Genomic DNA, 20664 nt, shown 5'->3' with positions numbered 1-20664 from the left:
TTCTGAGGCAGGCCAGAAAAGTCTGTGGCCATTTCTGGTGGTCATACATGGCCTGTGTTCAGTTGGCTGAAATTCAACCTGCCCACCAACTGACTCATTTGTGACATGTCCACTCGGTGGAACTCCACTTTGGTAACACTGCATTGGCTGCACACACAACAGAGGACCATCAATGAGTACCTGTGTGAGAATGGCACAAGGACAGGCTCAGGGGAGCTTGGCTTCTTCTCACCTCGCCAGTGGCTGCTGACAATGGATGCATGCTCTGTCCTGTCACCATCTGAGGAGGCCACAAGGATGGTGAGCTGTGACACTGCATGCATCAGTGACACTATCCCTGTAGTCTTCCTGCTGGAGCACACGCTGCATGGAATCATGGACAGGGCACTGGAGGCAGAACAGCGGGAGGAAGAGGAGGATTTCCTGTCCTCTCAAGGCCCCCTTTATGCAGAAACCATTCCTGTGGGGCCGCAGAACACACAGAAGGAGGAGGAAGTGGAGGAGGAGGAGGAGGATTGCAGCAACATGGAAGTAGAGGATCACATAGAGCAGTATTCAAGGGACACTTTTCAGTCCCCAGAACCCATCCAGGAGTAGTACATGGCTGGGAGGAGGTAGTTCCTGACAATGTCATCCTCAGTGACCCAGAGGACTCAGAATCTCCTGCCTCCTCAAACTTACACTGCATGGGCTCCCTGATTCTGCAAAGTCTGTGTAAGGACCTGAGGATTTGTGTTATCAAGAAGAGGGATCAATACTGGTTGGCAACCCTTCTTGATCCACGTTACAAGGGTCAAGGTGCAGAGCTCATCCAGTCTTCCCAGAGGGAGCAGAGGATGAAACATCCTGAGGATGCCTTGAAATTGTGTAACACCTTTCCAGATACTGGGAGGTCACCATTTCCTGGACAACGTGTTTCTGAGGCTTCATTCTGTCAAAGGAAGAGCGGTGGAGAAGGCGGCCAGCTGACCGATTAAACAGTTCTTTAGTCCTCAGCACCCAGGACTGTTAGGTTTAAGCAGTCTACACTGTGGAGTCTACACTGCAGTCTGCATTGTCAGCCGAGCAGCTGAAGGAGTCCAACATCTAACCGTCTACTAATCAGGCGTACTCTTGGAGCACCACCTACACAAGACTCACCTCGTCCATCTAGACTGCTCACTAGAGCTTCTTCTACAGCCTCTGACCCATCACTTCCCTCCTCAGCTGGAGGCACTTTATTAGGATCTATAGAGGGACAACACCGGCCTCGTATTGTCCATCGGAATCAAGGAAACAGCAGAGATCCGGCCACAGGGGAGGTAGGAAACATCAACGCTGCAACAAGGGATCTCCCACTCATCCAACCATCCCAACAGAAGCCAGCTGATAAGGGGGGATGGGTGGTCATTATGGACACAGCCTGCGATGACAATGAGACACTGGAGAGTACAAAATCTGATGCAGCTCTGCATAGGAACCAATCAGCTTCCAGGTTTTTTGGCAAAGCTTAATTGAACAAGCTGAAGTCAGAACCTGATTGGCTCCCATGCGCAGCTGCCCCAGATTTTGCACACTCTAGTTTTAGTAAATCATCCCCATTGTGTCCATCTGAGATGGTTTGTGCCAGATGCTGAGACATAGAGAGGGAAATGGGCGCTAATAGGCTGCAGGAGATCTGAGACATAGAGAGGGAAATGGGAGCTAATAGGCTGCAGGAGATCTGAGACATAGAGAGGGAAATGGGCGCTAATAGGCTGCAGGAGATCCGCTGAGACATAGAGAGGGAAATGGGCGCTAATAGGCTACAGGAGATCCGCTGAGACATGGAGAGGGAATGGGTGCTAATAGGCTGCAGGAGATCCGCTGAGACATAGAGAGGGAAATGCGTGCTAATAGGCTGCGGGAGATCTGCTGAGACATAGAGAGGGAAATGGGCGCTAATAGGCTGCGGGAGATCCGCTGAGACATAGAGAGGGAAATGGGCGCTAATAGGCTGCGGGAGGTCTGCTGAGACATAGAGAGGGAAATGGGAGCTAATAGGCTGCGGGAGATCTGCTGAGACATAGAGAGGGAAATGGGCGCTAATAGGCTGCAGGAGATCCGCTGAGACATAGAGAGGGAAATAGAAGCTAATAGGCTGCAGGAGATCTGAGACATAGAGAGGGAAATGGGTGCTAATAGGCTGCAGGAGATCCGCTGAGACATAGAGAGGGAAATGGGCGTTAATAGGCTGCGGGAGATCCGCTGAGACATAGAGAGGGAAATAGGAGCTGCGGGAGATCCGCTGAGACATAGAGAGGGAAATGGGTGCTAATAGGCTGCGGGAGATCTGCTGAGACATAGAGAGGGAAATGGGTGCTAATAGGCTGCGGGAGATCCGCTGAGACATAGAGAGGGAAATGGGTGCTAATAGGCTGCGGGAGATCCGCTGAGACGTAGAGAGGGAAATGGGTGCTAATAGGATGCAGGAGATCCGCTGAGACGTAGAGAGGGAAATGGGAGCTAATAGGCTGCGGGAGATCCGCTGAGACATAGAGAGGGAAATGGGCGCTAATAGGCTACAGGAGATCCGCTGAGACATGGAAAGGGAAATGGGCGCTAATAGGCTGCGGGAGATCCGCTGAGACATAGAGAGGGAAATGGGTGCTAATAGGCTGCGGGAAATCCGCTGAGACATAGAGAGGGAAATGGGTGCTAATAGGCTGCGGGAGATCCGCTGAGACATAGAGAGGGAAATGGGCGCTAATAGGCTGCAGGAGATCCGCTGAGACATAGAGAGGGAAATGGGCGCTAATAGGCTACAAGAGATCCGCTGAGACATGGAAAGGGAAATGGGCGCTAATAGGCTGCAGGAGATCCGCTGAGACATAGAGAGGGAAATGCGTGCTAATAGGCTGCGGGAGATCCGCTGAGACATAGAGAGGGAAATAGGAGCTAATAGGCTGCAGGAGATCTGAGACATAGAGAGGGAAATGGGCGCTAATAGGCTGCAGGAGATCCGCTGAGACATAGTGTTAGAAATCAAAATTATGATTCGGCACTTATATTAATGGCAAGCTTGCAAAATATTTGTTTTTTATGATTAATCATAATTAATATTAATATGTGTGAATTGTCGCCTTAAACCGATGATATTTAATTCTTCAGTAAAATAGCTGAGACCAAAAGATATAGAAGTTAAGCCGAGACAGTAAATAGGAATGAGTTGGCTGAGACAGTGAATAGGAATGAGTTGGCCGAGACAGTGAATAGGAATGAGTTGGCCGAGACAGTGAATAGGAATGAGTTGGCTGAGACAGTGAATAGGAATGAGTTGGCTGAGACAGTGAATAGGAATGAGTTGGCTGAGACAGTGAATAGGAATGAGTTGGCTGAGACAGTGAATAGGAATGAGTTGGCTGAGACAGTGAATAGGAATGAGTTGGCTGAGACAGTGAATAGGAATGAGTTGGCTGAGACCACCTAGACCAGCTGAAGACCATATTTAGACATCGCTGGTTAGACGTCTCTGGTAGTAACATGTGAAAGGTATTAGGAGGACTCATTATAGACTTACTATTACATTATGTGTCTGTATAGTATCTGTGTATTTAGTTACGTTTCTAATATTGATGTATATATAGATTAGTGATTATACATTGAAGTTATATTATCATTTATATATAACAAGCTGAGGTTACATCATCAGGTTACAGTATTATGTACATCAGCATACATATGTTCCTGTCCATCAAAGACATCATGTGAGTGTCCCCCCCCCCCCCTTCTATGCCATACAAGGTATGAAGAATCTCTCGTTATGACACTCATGCTACATAAAGGGGTCTGGAGGGACAGAGGTGGTACTCTCACACGCTACACGACACTCTGACACACATACATGTCTAGGACATTCTGAGAAGCTGCAACAGGTGCGTGCTGCAAGATCATCACTTCCCTCTATTTCTGGCTTCTTCACGAAGTCTCGAGAAGGACAAGTAGAGCATGAGAAGGACAGACGTCCATGAAGGACAGGACAGCACACGGCCGGACTTCTATAACAAAAATGGTGACTTATCTTTACACTTCTGCTTGATATTTCTACAGTAGTTGTATCTCCATGGAACTGTTCATGATACGCTTACATTGTTATTTCTACAGTAGTTGTATCTCCATGGAACTGTTCATGATACACTTACATTGTTATCTCTACAGTAGTTGTATCTCCATGGAACTGTTCATGATACGCTTTACATTGTTATTTCTACAGTAGTTGTATCTCCATGGAACTGTTCATGATACGCTTACATTGTTATTTCTACAGTAGTTGTATCTCCATGGAACTGTTCATGATACACTTACATTGTTATCTCTACAGTAGTTGTATCTCCATGGAACTGTTCATGATACGCTTTACATTGTTATCTCTACAGTAGTTGTATCTCCATGGAACTGTTCATGATACACTTTACATTGTTATTTCTACAGTAGTTGTATCTACATGGAACTGTTCATGATACGCTTTACATTGTTATTTCTACAGTAGTTGTATCTACATGGAACTGTTCATGATACGCTTACATTGTTATCTCTACAGTAGTTGTATCTCCATGGAACTGTTCATGATACACTTTACATTGTTATCTCTACAGTAGTTGTATCTCCATGGAACTGTTCATGATACGCTTTACATTGTTATTTCTACAGTAGTTGTATCTCCATGGAACTGTTCATGATACACTTTACATTGTTATCTTACACCATTGTGTGATAGAATAAAATCACACTTCATTTTTTATTTCAACGGCTCTTCATTCATAATCGTCTCAAGACACTAAAGAAGTATTGTATATGTCTAAAATCCAACACATAGAAAGGGAAATGGGTGCTAATAGGCTGCAGGAGATCTGCCGAGACATAGAAAGGGAAATGGGTGCTAATAGGCTGCAGGAGATCTGCCGAGACATAGAAAGGGAAATGGGAGCTAATAGGCTGCAGGAGATCTGCTGAGACATAGAGAGGGAAATGGGCGCTAATAGGCTGCAGGAGATCTGCTTAGACATAGAGAGGGAAATGGGTGCTAATAGGCTGCATGAGATCCGCTAAGACATAGAAAGGGAAATGGGTGCTAATAGGCTGCAGGAGATCCGCTGAGACATAGAGAGGAAAATGGGAGCTAATAGGCTGCAGGAGACCCGCTGAGACACAGAGAGGGAAATGGGAGCTAATAGGCTGCAGGAGATCTGCTGAGACATAGAGAGGGAAATGGGTGCTAATAGGCTGCAGGAGATCTGCTGAGACAATGAAATGTGTATGAAATGGATGGATGTGCAGACACTCCCAGAAGATGATGTCATTATGAGTGGATTGATATATATTTTGCATTGTCCCCCCCAGAAGGATCAGGTTTGGCGGGATCGCTCTCATTAGCTATACATTTGTATTTTGTGTTCTGTGTTTGTAAGACTTTTCTATATGTAATAAGAGATGTTTGTTGAACAGTTGGTTACATAAGAGTTACATTTATTTCTTCTTCCTTTATTCAGTAATGTTTCATCTCCCGTAGTATCCCTGTAAGGTACATATTATACAGGAAGGGGGATTATGGGATGGATCTCGGGGCTGCAGTTCCTCTGAACTCCACAAGGTGGGGATCTCACCTATACTCACACAGGAAGTCTATATGGAAGACAGACAGGAAGTGATGTCAGACACAGACAGTAAGTGATGTCAGGCACAGACAGGAAGTGATGTCAGACACAGACAGTAAGTGATGTCAGGCACAGTCAGGAAGTGATGTCAGGTACAGACAGGAAGTGATGTCAGGTACAGACAGGAAGTGATGTCAGGCACAGACAGGAAGTGATGTCAGGCACAGACAGGAAGTGATGTCAGGCACAGACAGGAAGTGATGTCAGGGACGGAGGGGAATCATATCAGAGACGTTGCTGGACGTGACAGCAGAGGAGGTAATAAGATGTTTTTTCCTATTTAACCCCCGTCATGTCGGTCCTCTTCCTCCACAGTCACATCTGTCCTCTTCCTCCACAGTCATGTCCGTCCTCTTCCTCCATAGTCATGTCCGTCCTCTTCCATCTCCAGCAGATGATGATACACACATATATAGTGTGGGAACCCAGATGAACCCCTTCAGGGGCAGAACATTCCCCCACTTCCGGGGCCGGAACATTCTCCTCATTGTGGAGATAAATTCTAGTAATATGGTCCTCTAAACAAACAGCACTGACAATAAATAGACAAGACAAGGACCATCCTGACCATACATGGCCTACAAAGGACAATGATGACACTACACAGGCAGCCAATGGGCAATCATTACACTATGCAGCCAACACAATGATGGAGTGCCGGGGTCAGGAGTATGGAGCATAGAGCCCCTTACATTGCTGCTCAGGAGGAAGGAAACATTCCTTTGTAACAGAAAATGTATATAAATCTGAGGCGCTTTTAGGAATGTCCGGGGGGGTTAAAGAATGAAAGGGGCTTTGGTGTCTCCAGACCAATCAGGTTTTATCCCGGACAGATTTATCAGTGACAACATTCTCCTTACATTACACATTAGTCAGGAGCCAATTTGCACTCCAGAGAAGTTTAGTTACTGAGTTTGGACACTAATAAGGCCTTCGATGGTGTCCTTTGGCCTTGTTTTCCTGGGTGCAGAGAATGGGTGTCAGTGATGAGTGTTTATCTGGTATACTCGCCCTCTATGACTCTCCCATAACAAGGATCAGACTTCCCGGCTGTAACTCTGACTTTGTTACATTGGGTAGAGGTACCCGTCATGGTTGTCCTCTGTCATCCCTATTGTTTGCACTGGTGTTGGGACCTTTGGTGATTGCAATCACATCACATTCGGACATCTCTGGTTACCCTTTATTGGTTTCACCTTTCAGAATCTGTATGTATGCTGATGATGTCATGCTTTTCCTCACCATCCCGTTAGTATCATTGCCTAATCTATGGCGGTATTGAACGACTTTGCTGTAGTGTCAGGTCTGTTCATGTCACTAAATCAGTGGTTATGCCATCGATGTTCCTGATTCCCTGAGTGCCTCTCTCCGTAGCTCTTTTCCATTTCGTTGGGCCACAGATCGGATTTTCTATTTAGGTATCAACCTCACTCCCAGATACTCGGATATGTTTGCTGCTAATTACCCCCCATGTGTGTGGCCCCTCTCTACTCTACTGAAGGTTTGCCATGGGTACCCCATCTCCTTCCTGGGTAGAGTCACGGCAGTCACAATGAATATTCTGCCTAAACTACCGTATTTTTCGCCATATAAGACGCTCTGGCATATAAGACGCACCCAATTTTAAAGGAGGAAAATCTAGAAAAAAAAGATTCTGAACCCAATACTGTAGTAAAATATTTTATATCAACTGTATAAAGTTAACAGCAGTTTATGAACAATTTTATGCCAACCATGTAACAAATCCAGAAATGAAAGAACTTACGGTTCGGATCGTTCCACGGATCAGGAGTCACGGATCGGATCTTTTTCGGATTAGTAAAAAAAAACAACAAGACAAACATACCGGTACGTTTTGTCTTTTTGTTTAATACATCATCCACCATTGAAACATATATTCATTGACTTAAACCCAAAAACCCACAATTATAGTGAAAAAATCAAGACCCAAAGAGATTACCCAAAAATAAAAAATAATCTGGGTAATCTCTTTGGGTCTTGATTTTTTCAATATAATTGTGGGTTTTTGGGTTTAAGTCAATGAATATATGTTTTATTAGTACTTCAGGGAAAGGATATTGATATGACTTTAAGGGATTTCTGAGGATTTTATATATATATGTGTGCTGATTTATACTTATTCTTATCATCCACCATTGCCCCCACTCATCACGTAATGTCCACCATTGCCCCCACTCATCACGTAATGTCCACCATTGCCCCCACTCATCACTGTAAAGTCCACCATTGCCCCCCACTCGTCATCACCATCACTGTTCCAGTGCAACATTGCCCCCACATTAGTAATAATAGCCAGTAACATTGCCCCCACATTAGTAATAATAGCCAGTAACATTGCCCCCACATTAGTAATAATAGCCAGTAACATTGCCCCCAACATAGTAATAATAGCCAGTAACATTGCCCCCACATTAGTAATAATAGCCAGTAACATTGCCCCCACATTAGTAATAATAGCCAATAACATTGCCCCCACATTAGTAATAATAGCCAGTAACATTGCCCCCACATTAGTAATAATAGCCAGTAACATTGCCCCCACATTAGTAATAATAGCCAGTAACATTGCCCCCACATTAGTAATAATAGCCAGTAACATTGCCCCCAACATAGTAATAATAGCCAGTAACATTGCCCCCACATTAGTAATAATAGCCAGTAACATTGCCCCCACATTAGTAATAATAGCCAGTAACATTGCCCCCACATTAGTAATAATAGCCAGTAACATTGCCCCCACATTAGTAATAATAGCCAGTAACATTGCCCCCACATTAGTAATAATAGCCAGTAACATTGCCCCCAACATAGTAATAATAGCCAGTAACATTGCCCCCAACATAGTAATAATAGCCAGTAACATTGCCCCCACATTAGTAATAATAGCCAGTAACATTGCCCCCACATTAGTAATAATAGCCAGTAACATTGCCCCCACATTAGTAATAATAGCCAGTAACATTGCCCCCACATTAGTAATAATAGCCAGTAACATTGCCCCCAACATAGTAATAATAGCCAGTAACATTGCCCCCACATTAGTAATAATAGCCAGTAACATTGCCCCCACATTAGTAATAATAGCCAGTAACATTGCCCCCACATTCGTAATAATAGCCAGTAACATTGCCCCCAAATTAGTAATAATAGCCAGTAACATTGCCCCCACATTAGTAATAATAGCCAGTAACATTGCCCCCACATTAGTAATAATAGCCAGTAACATTGCCCCCAACATAGTAATAATAGCCAGTAACATTGCCCCCAACATAGTAATAATAGCCAGTAACATTGCCCCCACATTAGTAATAATAGCCAGTAACATTGCCCCCACATTAGTAATAATAGCCAGTAACATTGCCCCCAACATAGTAATAATAGCCAGTAACATTGCCCCCACATTAGTAATAATAGCCAGTAACATTGCCCCCACATTAGTAATAATAGCCAGTAACATTGCCCCCACATTAGTAATAATAGCCAGTAACATTGCCCCCACATTAGTAATAATAGCCAGTAACATTGCCCCCACATTAGTAATAATAGCCAGTAACATTGCCCCCACATTAGTAATAATAGCCAGTAACATTGCCCCCACATTAGTAATAATAGCCAGTAACATTGCCCCCACATTAGTAATAATAGCCAGTAACATTGCCCCCACATTAGTAATAATAGCCAGTAACATTGCCCCCACATTACTAATAATAGCCAGTAACATTGCCCCCAACATAGTAATAATAGCCAGTAACATTGCCCCCACATTACTAATAATAGCCAGTAACATTGCCCCCAACATAGTAATAATAGCCAGTAACATTGCCCCCACATTAGTAATAATAGCCAGTAACATTGCCCCCAACATAGTAATAATAGCCAGTAACATTGCCCCCACATTAGTAATAATAGCCAGTAACATTGCCCCCACATTAGTAATAATAGCCAGTAACATTGCCCCCACATTAGTAATAATAGCCAGTAACATTGCCCCCACATTAGTAATAATAGCCAGTAACATTGCCCCCACATTAGTAATAATAGCCAGTAACATTGCCCCCACATTAGTAATAATAGCCAGTAACATTGCCCCCACATTAGTAATAATAGCCAGTAACATTGCCCCCACATTAGTAATAATAGCCAGTAACATTGCCCCCACATTACTAATAATAGCCAGTAACATTGCCCCCACATTCGTAATAATAGCCAGTAACATTGCCCCCAAATTAGTAATAATAGCCAGTAACATTGCCCCCACATTAGTAATAATAGCCAGTAACATTGCCCCCAACATAGTAATAATAGCCAGTAACATTGCCCCCAACATAGTAATAATAGCCAGTAACATTGCCCCCACATTAGTAATAATAGCCAGTAACATTGCCCCCAACATAGTAATAATAGCCAGTAACATTGCCCCCACATTAGTAATAATAGCCAGTAACATTGCCCCCACATTAGTAATAATAGCCAGTAACATTGCCCCCAACATAGTAATAATAGCCAGTAACATTGCCCCCACATTAGTAATAATAGCCAGTAACATTGCCCCCAACATAGTAATAATAGCCAGTAACATTGCCCCCACATTAGTAATAATAGCCAGTAACATTGCCCCCACATTAGTAATAATAGCCAGTAACATTGCCCCCACATTAGTAATAATAGCCAGTAACATTGCCCCCACATTAGTAATAATAGCCAGTAACATTGCCCCCACATTAGTAATAATAGCCAGTAACATTGCCCCCACATTAGTAATAATAGCCAGTAACATTGCCCCCACATTACTAATAATAGCCAGTAACATTGCCCCCACATTAGTAATAATAGCCAGTAACATTGCCCCCACATTAGTAATAATAGCCAGTAACATTGCCCCCAAATTAGTAATAATAGCCAGTAACATTGCCCCCACATTAGTAATAATAGCCAGTAACATTGCCCCCAACATAGTAATAATAGCCAGTAACATTGCCCCCACATTAGTAATAATAGCCAGTAACATTGCCCCCACATTAGTAATAATAGCCAGTAACATTGCCCCCACATTAGTAATAATAGCCAGTAACATTGCCCCCACATTAGTAATAATAGCCAGTAACATTGCCCCCACATTAGTAATAATAGCCAGTAACATAGCATTGCCCCGCTCCTCACCTGTTGTTGTAGATCCGCGCTATGGTAGGATCCACGAGCAGAGGGGGTGATGACGTCAGCGCGCACCGCCGGGTGTACTAAGATGGCTGACCGCTCCAGAGATAGGCCAAAGCCACGGCCTTTCCTACAGCCGTGGCCGCGCCTCACGGATTCTCTCTCTATTCGTCGTATAAGACGCACCAACTTTTCCCCCCCAGTTTTGGGGAAGAAAAAGTGCGTCTTATACGGCGAAAAATACGGTACTTTATCTATTTACATCACTTCCAGTCTCCGTCTCCAAAATGTTTCTGGATCGCTTTCAGCGGCTGATTAACAATTTATTTGGTGTAATAAACGTCCACGTTTTACCTCATCGGTTTTGTACCGGTCACAACGGACGGGGGGCCTCGGTCTTCCCAATTTTTGGCTCTATTACCTTTCAGCGTGTTTTGCACAATTATCACAATGGGCGACTGTTAACTCCCAGATCCCGGGGGTTAGATTTGAATCTCAATCTATACGCCCATTTTATTTACCGGGTATTTTATGGTCCAAAATCCTCCCTCGATCGTTAACTTTTTCTGACTCTGTTGTGACCATTCATTGACACTTTGGTCTCGATGGAAACTTCAATGAAATCTGGTCTCTTCTGTTTCCCCGGGTGTATCGTTTTTTGGTGACCCTAACTTTAGTACAGCATTTTCTTCTCCTCAGGCGTTTCGTTGGTGGTACAATAGATCCTTTATTAGGTTGTCTGACTGTCAAAGTGGAGGATCTTATATTCCCTTTGATATGATGTGCGGACTTTGTGATGTTCCGCTTCGTGAATATCATCGTTATCGGCAGATTAGACATTTTTTAACTCGCATTTTGGCCTTACACCTTCATCTCCGATTTCTGAACGTATCAGCCGTGACTCTCCCAGGGGCAAAGATCTTATCTCTGATCTGTATCACCAATTCCTGGTCAGTCTCTCTCCCACACCTCCTTTATAGAGACAAAAATGGGAGGAGGATAGTGGTATCACCTTTTCGGATGAGGATTGGGATTCCATGGTGGATAACATATGTAAGAGCTCTCCATCTCTTTCTGTCCGTGAGACGGCCCTCAAGGTATTAACCAGATGGTATTATACCCCGTCAAGGCTACACGTTTTGTACCCACAAACGTCCCCGTTATGTTTCCGGGGCTGCAGCCTCACCGGTACTTTGGGACATACGTTGTGGGCTTGTCCAACTTTATCCTTGGTGTGGCGCAGGATATCTGAGTTGGTGACTTCACTGGTGGGTGTTCCGGTATGTCTGACTATACAGTCTTCCTATTGGGAGCTCGTATCCCGGGGGTTCCTGATAATGTTATGACATTGATACATACTATTTGTATTTCTACTTTGTGGGCTATCGCCCTACATTGGGAATCTATCACTGTACCATTGGCCTCTGTATTACATAGAGTAGATGCTGTGATGCTCATGGGGAGAATTCATTATAACTTACTGGACAAGATGCACTTGTCTGATAGAAAATGGGAATCATGGAAGGTTCAGAGACATTTACTACATGAATAGTGGCATTCCATGTGAAGGTTGATTGACGTGTCCTGTTCACACATATATCATTCAGTCTACTTTTCCTTTATATTTCTCATGTACTTAGGATCTATTCTCCTTTCCTTTCTCTTCTTTTTTACCCTTTCTATATGATGTGCCTTTCTGAATTGTACGATTCAAGTGTGCCTTGTTAATACTGTACACATTGTTTGACGCTGTACTGTTATTTTCAGTCTACTCTTTGAAAAATAAATCGTTTGTAAACAAAAAAAAATGAAAGGGGCTTTATAGCAACTTAAATGTGTAATATGTGTAACATTGCGCTGTTTATCTCCTCCTCCCCTCCCCCGCCTGTCTCCAGCACCGCACCGGGACTAGCAGGGAGGGGAGAGACCTTGCAGTGTAATGAGAACCGATTGGCTGCTCCTCAGGAAAAGGGAGTGTCCGGCTTATCCTTTCTCCCTTTCACTCCCAGAGCTGTTTTTGCATTTTTTGCACATTTAAAAAATAATTTTAGCCCTAAAGATAACACAAAACCCCCAAAATATCGATTTTCTGAAAGTAGAGACTTTAGAGAATAAAATAGCGGCAGTTCTAATGTTTTATGTCACACAATATTATCACAAAGTCTAGGAAATGCCAAAGGGCACAAAAAAGCAATAAATGACCCATTTATGTGTAAAAATATAAAAGCCGAGGTTGCAGCGAGTAAATAGATATCCAACATGTCAAACCTTAAGTTGTGTGTGCTGAAATGGTGACAACCTTTAGTCCCCGGTATTATCTATAGGGGACACATTTATAGCCCCTTCTAGGTCATCAGTATAGAGTACGGAGGAGGTCTGCTCCTAGAATTATCCTCTCATTCTGGTGTGACCGGCGATATGTAACGTGTATCACAATCAATGTTATCACGTGTAGGCGCTCCAGCGTGTGCTCTTACGTTTGGGCGTGCATATATGTGGGGGTGGGGAGCCTCAACATGTTTTAAGGGGAGGAGTTATGAACTTGGGTTTAACTTTAATTGTTTACAATTAAAAAAACATTTTTACTTAAGGGGACAAAGTCCTCTATGAGATGACTTTTGATGACAGGTTCCCTTCATTGAGACATCCAGGGTCTAAAAGACCCCCAGTGTCTCCCCTGTACTCCATTGGATGTAATGTAGAGCACTTCGCACCGCATTACATTCTTTGCCGTCCTCGATGGTCGGGAAATCTGTCATAACGTCGGTTCTGGGTCAGGACAAGAAGGGAGTGAACATGTCCGCTCTCCTCCATCCCCTCTACCCTCCGGGACCCACTGACCCGGGCCCACAGATGGGCAAGCAGAGCCAGGGAAGCATAGTAGGTATGGCAAAGGTTCACACACACGGGGTGGCAGAGGCTGGCACCTGAAAGGAGAGCCCTGCGGCTTGCCCTCAGCAGGGATAAAGATTAAACACAACACTTGCCCGGCCCCCAGAACTACATATCCCGGGCGTCGGGTGATGTAAAGTGACCATCCCGGCATGATGAGCCGACATTGACCTCACAGCACTGCCTCAGAGCAAACTAGTCATAGGAAGGATCAGATTTATCATTCCTTGTCTGCAGATCTAAAACTCATCAAAACCAGTTCAGAGACCAAACAAACCCAACAGAGAAAAGGGGCCCCGGACCCCAAAATTGTAGTAAACACTAAACAGTCCAAACAAAATGTCTTCCCATGGGGGGAGTAGTTCTTCAATGTCCATCAACCCTCCTATTCCCCCCTCACATCCACATCCTATTATTGTGTGACCAATACCATCCAAATCATTCTTACTTTCATTTCCCAAAGTTATCCGTCTACAAGGAGACCTGTATAGATCACATGATGGCACCAATGAGGATGGAGGAGGACCGGAGTCACATGACTGAGAAGATACTAAACCTCACCCTGGAGATCATCTACCTGCTGACCGGAGAGGTGAGGAGGATTCTGGGAGGTCACATGACATCACTCTTATCTCTATTAATAAAACACAGACTCGACCGGAGAGGTGAGGAGGATTCTGGGAGGTCACATGACATTACACTCATCTCTATTAATAAAACACAGACCTGACCGGAGAGGTGAGGAGGATTCTGGGAGGTCACATGACATCACTCTCATCTCTATTAATAAAACACAGACCTGACCGGAGAGGTGAGGAGGATTCTGGGAGTCTAACATGATATTCCTATTGGTTCCTCAATACAGAGATTTCCTCTTCTGAAGTCAGGTGATCATATGACCATCACAGTGCCTCCATGTGACTCCCTAAACCCTGAGAGACACAACATGCAGAAGATTCTAGAAGTCACCAAGAAGATGATGGAGCTGCTGACAGGAGAGGTGAGCGGTGCCGGGAATTCTGGGACATTCTCCAGTAACAGACAAGGGATGTGTCTGGATGGTGACTGTATCATTGTGTGTGTCAGGTTCCTATAAGGTGTCAGGGTGTCACTGTCTATTTCTCCATGGAGGAGTGGGAGTATTTAGAAGGACACAAGGATCTCTACAAGGACGTCATGATGGACAATCAGCCGCCCCTCACATCACCGGGTAAGAGGAGACTTTATTGTAAAGGAGAGAGCAGTACGGAGGATCCACCTAGATCCCCCATCATCTGATAAACACATAGAAACAATGGATTCAGTCAGTGTGTGTGTTTCCTACAGATGGATCCAGTCATAGGAACCCACCAGAGAGATGTCCCCGTCCTCTGTATTCCCGGGATTCCACACAGGAAGGTCACACCATCCCTCACCATCATCAGGTAGATGAGGAACAATCACTGATAGTATCATTAGGATCTGTACATTATCGGCATTGTTACCATTGATGGCATTTTTATTATATATTCAGAGTGGAAACCTGAGAGATCCTAAAGTTGAGGTTAAAGAAGAGATAAAAGAGGAGGAGGATGAGGATGGGGGGATGGAGGAGTCAGAGCTTCTAAAATAACACAAAGATCTGTACCAGGACACCATGGTGGAGTCATCCAGCTACAGGAACCCACCAGAGAGATGTCCCCGTCCTCTGTATTCCCGGGATTCCACACAGGAAGATCACACCATCCCTCACTATTACAAGGTTGGTGGGATGGAGAATCTAGAACATGGACTTGTAGAGATGATGTGTGGAGTTTTTTTATGTGATCTTACATTTTACAGATGATATTTTCTCTCATTTCCTTGATTTAGAGTGGAGATCCAATCGATATAGAATTTGAGGTGAAAGCAGAAGAAGAAGAGGCGTATGTGAGGGATGATCAGCAGTCTATGGAGGAGGATGGAATAACGGGGACATTTATAGAGGAGGACACTCCTACAGAGATCAGCACAGGTGGGTCATGAACACTAAATCCATTCCTCCACCCATACTGCTCACTGATTGGTCCAGAGTAGGGCGGGGACTGGGTGATATCAGCCTGTAATCCCCTGGTCACTTTCCTGAGCTGTGTTCCCCGTCCTGTATTCCTGGATTTCTCTCGGATAATCTTCCTTCTCTGTGCTGCAGACACAATTTATGTATCTAGACTGGATTTATGGAGGTTCTGGGGTTCAGCTGGCAGGAAAATTCTGATTCATGGGCGTTACTTGACATAGACACCTGGGACATGTGCTTTGGGTCTCCTTCCCCATGCCCGGGTCTAGTAAGATCTCTGACAAAACAATTCTCCCAGGGTTCCTTGCTCTGTGGTCTGCTGGCTGTGCCGGGTGGAGGGATATGTCTGTAGTGTCTCAGACCCAAGTCACTGAGTGCAGTCTCAGGAGATGGGAGGCAGCGGTGTGGGATCTCTGCAACTTGTCTACAGTAAACATTTAATGTTCCACTGATTACTGAATACCAATATTATGAGTCCTGACCCTTACACTGTATCATTTATATTTTAAATTACATACTCCTGACCCCGGCACTATATACTCTGTGTTGTACATTACATACTCCTGACCCCTGCACTATATACTCTATATTGTACATTACATACTCCTGACCCCTGCACTATATACTCTGTGTTGTACATTACACACTCCTGACCCCTGCACTATATACTCTATGTTGTACATTACATACTCCTGACCCCTGCACTATATACTCCATGTTGTACATTACATACTCCTGACCCCTGCACTATATACTCTATGTTGTACATTACATACTCCTGCTTGCTGCGCTATATACTGTATGTTGTACATGACATACTCCTGACCCCTGCACTATATACTCTATATTGTACATGACATACTCCTGACCCCTGCACTATATACTCTACGTTGTACATTACATCCTCCTGACCCCTGCACTATATACTCTATGTTGTACATTACATACTCCTGACCCCTGCACTATATACTCTGTTGTACATTACATACTCCTGACCCCTGCACTATATACTCTTTGTTGCACATTACACACGCCTGACCCCTGAACTATATACTCTATGTTGTACATTACATATTCCTGACCCGTGCACTATATACTCTATGTTGTACATTACATACTCCTGACCCCTGCACTATGTACTCTATGTTGTACATTACATCCTCCTGACCCTTGCACTATATACTCTATGTTGTACATTACGTACTCCTGACCCCTGCACTATATACTCTGTTGTGCATTACATACTCCTGACCCCTGCACTATATACTCCATGTTGTACATTACATACTCCTGACCCGTGCACTATATACTCTATGTTGTACATTACATACTCCTGACCCCGGCACTATATACTCTATATTGTACATGACATACTCCTGACCCCTGCACTATATACTCTATGTTGTACATTACATACTCCTGACCCCTGCACTATATACTCTATATTGTACATGACATACTCCTGACCCCTGCACTATATACTCTATGTTGTACATTACATACTCCTGACCCCTGCACTATATACTCTATGTTGTACATTACATCCTCCTGACCCCTGCACTATATACTCTATGTTGTACATTACATACTCCTGACCCCTGCACTAGATACTCTATGTTGTACATTACATACTCCTGACCCCTGCACTGTATACTCTTTGTTGTACATTTCACACGCCTGACCCCTGCACTATATACTCTATGTTGTACATTACATACTCCTGACCCGTGCACTATATACTCTATGTTGTACATTACATATTCCTGACCCCTGCACTATATACTCTATATTGTACATTACATCCTCCTGACCCCTGCACTATATACTCTATATTGTACATTACATACTCCTGACCCCTGCACTATATACTCTATGTTGTACATTACATACTCCTGACCCGTGCACTATATACTCTATGTTGTACATTACATCCTCCTGACCCCTGCACTATATACTCTATGTTGTACATTACATCCTCCTGACCCCTGCACTATATACTCTATGTTGTACATTACATCCTCCTGACCCCTGCACTATATACTCTATGTTGTACATTACATACTCCTGACCCCTGCACTATATACTCTATGTTGTACATTACATACTCCTGACCCCTGCACTATATACTCTATATTGTACATTACATACTCCTGACCCCTGCACTATATACTCTATGTTGTACATTACATACTCCTGACCCGTGCACTATATACCCTATGTTGTACATTACATAGTCCTGACTTCTGCTCTCCCCCTCCCCCCACTGCTATATATACACATAATATGGATTCTCTTTTGTTCCCCCCATTTCCTCCCAGCTGGACATTTTATATCGGATGATGTGATTGGAGCACAGACTTTTACATGGTGATAATAATGTGATAACATCCTCGAACTTTGGACCCTTAAACAGAAAGTGATAATGAGGGAGGAGTCAATACCCCAATGATGGTGGTCTTCAGGATCAGTCCAGTCTTCATCTTGGTTGTTCTCCCCCCATCCTCACTCTCTGACCTCTGGTGGGGCTCAGCCCCGCTGTTCTTCATGACTAAATCATGGACTAAATAAGGAAGTGCAGTACTTCTTGTGTTGGGAAGATGGCGATGAGTGATAGAGGGGGTGGGGACCCTCGTCCTATAATCCCCTCATCACTGTCCCTCCTATAAAAGACAGTTCTGGTTGTTTCCTCACTCTCTGACTAAGGTCCATGAATAAAGAAATGACCTGGTTGGAGATCAGAGGAGCCATTTCCTAGTTCCCTTGAGGGTGGAATTGTAAGCTCCTCAGAAACCAAGCTGCCTGATGTGGGTGGAGTCCTGGTTTGGGGGAACCAATCAGCTCCTGTCTAGTAATCCTCTTTGTCTTTGTATTTTAGTCCATGGCCGGGAGATGAGGAAAACCTCCGAGGATTGTCTCACTTTGTCTCCAGACTGGAAAGTAGAAGATGAGGACATCACACAGTATAGTCCAGGAGAAAACCCGGCTCCCTCCAATGTCCATCCGGCACCACCCAGTGTAGATGGACCATCAGATTCCTCGTATCCTGAGGAACCTCAGACTGTGCGGGACCGGGCCGGCCTTCCAACAGGGAAGAGGTTCTCCTGTACAGAGTGCGGGAAGAGGTTCTGTTCTACATACCATCTTAATGTGCATAAAAGATCTCACACAGGGGAGAAGCCGTATTCCTGTCCTGACTGCGGGAAGTGTTTTTCACAGAAGTCCCATCTTTACACACATCAGAGATCTCACACAGGAGAGAAGCCGTATTCCTGTCTTGAGTGCGGGAAAAAATTTTCACAGAAGTCCCATATTTACATACATCAAAGATCTCACACGGGGGAGAAGCCATATTCTTGTCCTGAGTGTGGGAAAAGTTTTTCAGATAAATCCAGTCTTTACAGACATCAGAGATCTCACACGGGAGAGAAGCCGTATTCCTGTCCCGAGTGCGGGAAATGTTTTTTACAGAAGTCCAATCTTTCCAGCCATCAGCGATCTCATGCGACGGAGAAGCCGCTTTCCTGTCCTTAGTGAGGGAAATGTTCCTCATTGAAGTCCTGTCTTCCTGTACATCAGGGGTCCCACACAACCCTGGAGGTGTATTAGTGCCTTGAGTGCGGGAAATGTCTTCTAGATGAATGTTGCTGGACATCCCAGCTCTCATGTGGGGAAGAAGCACACCCTGATATACACCTCAGATATACTCTATGGCTGATCTTCATCATGGAAGAAACAGTTGATAAGGAGATCAGAGGTCCCCAAAGACATGGATGAAGTGTGGGATGGGGTTGGCCATTGATAGCAGAAAAAGAATAAAAATGGTGTCATGACCTTTCATTGGCTGAGTACATTTTGTGGTGGGAGATTTCACAAACATTTAGAGGTCTATTTAAAAAAAAAAAAAAAAATTTAGTTGAACGAATGTGACCGGCGTTCGCCCAGCTGGGATGAATATTGGCCGTATTTTTTTTCATACTCTGATTTTCTTGGCTCCATCTAGTGGCCATAATGCAGTATTGAGATACTTTTACTGATTGAGGTATTTCATGAATAATACCTCATTATGGTCACTAGATGGAGCTGACGGTCATAGGAAATCAATGTGTTAAATATTAATTTTTATCATATTCATCCAATGTATTTTCTTTGAGCAGACCCCTTCATTTCCTTCTTCAGGCATGGATTCATACTAACAGCACACGCCAATTAGGCCACAACATGCTATTATCAGACCACCTATTATTTGTCTCAATCTTCCTAGGCCGGGTATCCATCCAAATACCCCGTCCCACCCATTACCAGGAACATCCTGTTTAATTCCTGAGGACAAGTCATGTAAATCCTTTATGTGTGATTGTATAGAGGTGGCATGATCACTTACATTCCGTCACAATGTTCCCAACCATGATCATTGTTAAGCAGTAAATCATCTATAGTCACTGGATTCTGAAGAACAGCTTTACGGGTTCCTTGGAGGTGGAGTAACAGTTCCTGCAAAGCCATAGAAGTATAATTCAGACTTTTATCCAGACTACATACAATAGATCCAACTAAACTAGTGTATTCAGCTTTGGAAAGCAGTGTAATGTCTGATATACAATCTTCTGATCCAATCTCGGTCCTCCTTCTTGATCTTAGATCCTTCTCCATAGCTTTAGGATGCTCAGGCAATATCATACTCAGACGGCTCCAAGTACAAGGCCCTCCAGTAATATTCCTGGAATATATGAATATGTGGGATTTCCACAAGAAAACAACCATCCTAAAGGTAGTGTGACCTGCTGAGTGTGGCTGGGCTGTGATAGAACATGATGACAGCTCATTGGGTTATGTACTGAACTACATGTTCTATTAGACGTACAGAAAATCCTGTCCTGAGGAGATCGGGTT

At 44.0% G+C, this 20664-nt stretch overlaps 1 protein-coding gene across 1 annotated transcript in view; it reads left to right on the top strand.

The window, feature by feature from the left end:
• The first annotated feature begins 18663 nt into the window (after nucleotides 1-18663).
• LOC149461902 (uncharacterized) overlaps nucleotides 18664-20664 on the top strand; it is a 37533-nt gene continuing 35532 nt past the window's right edge. The window contains exon 1 of the mRNA XM_089677740.1: nucleotides 18664-19289. Coding sequence (XP_089533866.1) covers nucleotides 18664-19289 — 626 coding nt within the window. The remainder of the gene's footprint in view (nucleotides 19290-20664) is intronic.

This window comes from Staurois parvus, unplaced genomic scaffold (genome assembly GCF_062004578.1).
Source record: "Staurois parvus isolate SC_StPar_1 unplaced genomic scaffold, SC_StPar_1.0 ptg000191l, whole genome shotgun sequence".
Lineage (NCBI taxonomy): Eukaryota > Metazoa > Chordata > Amphibia > Anura > Ranidae > Staurois > Staurois parvus.
Note: the sequence above shows the minus strand (reverse complement) of the source record. Positions and strands in the feature narration are given on the sequence as shown.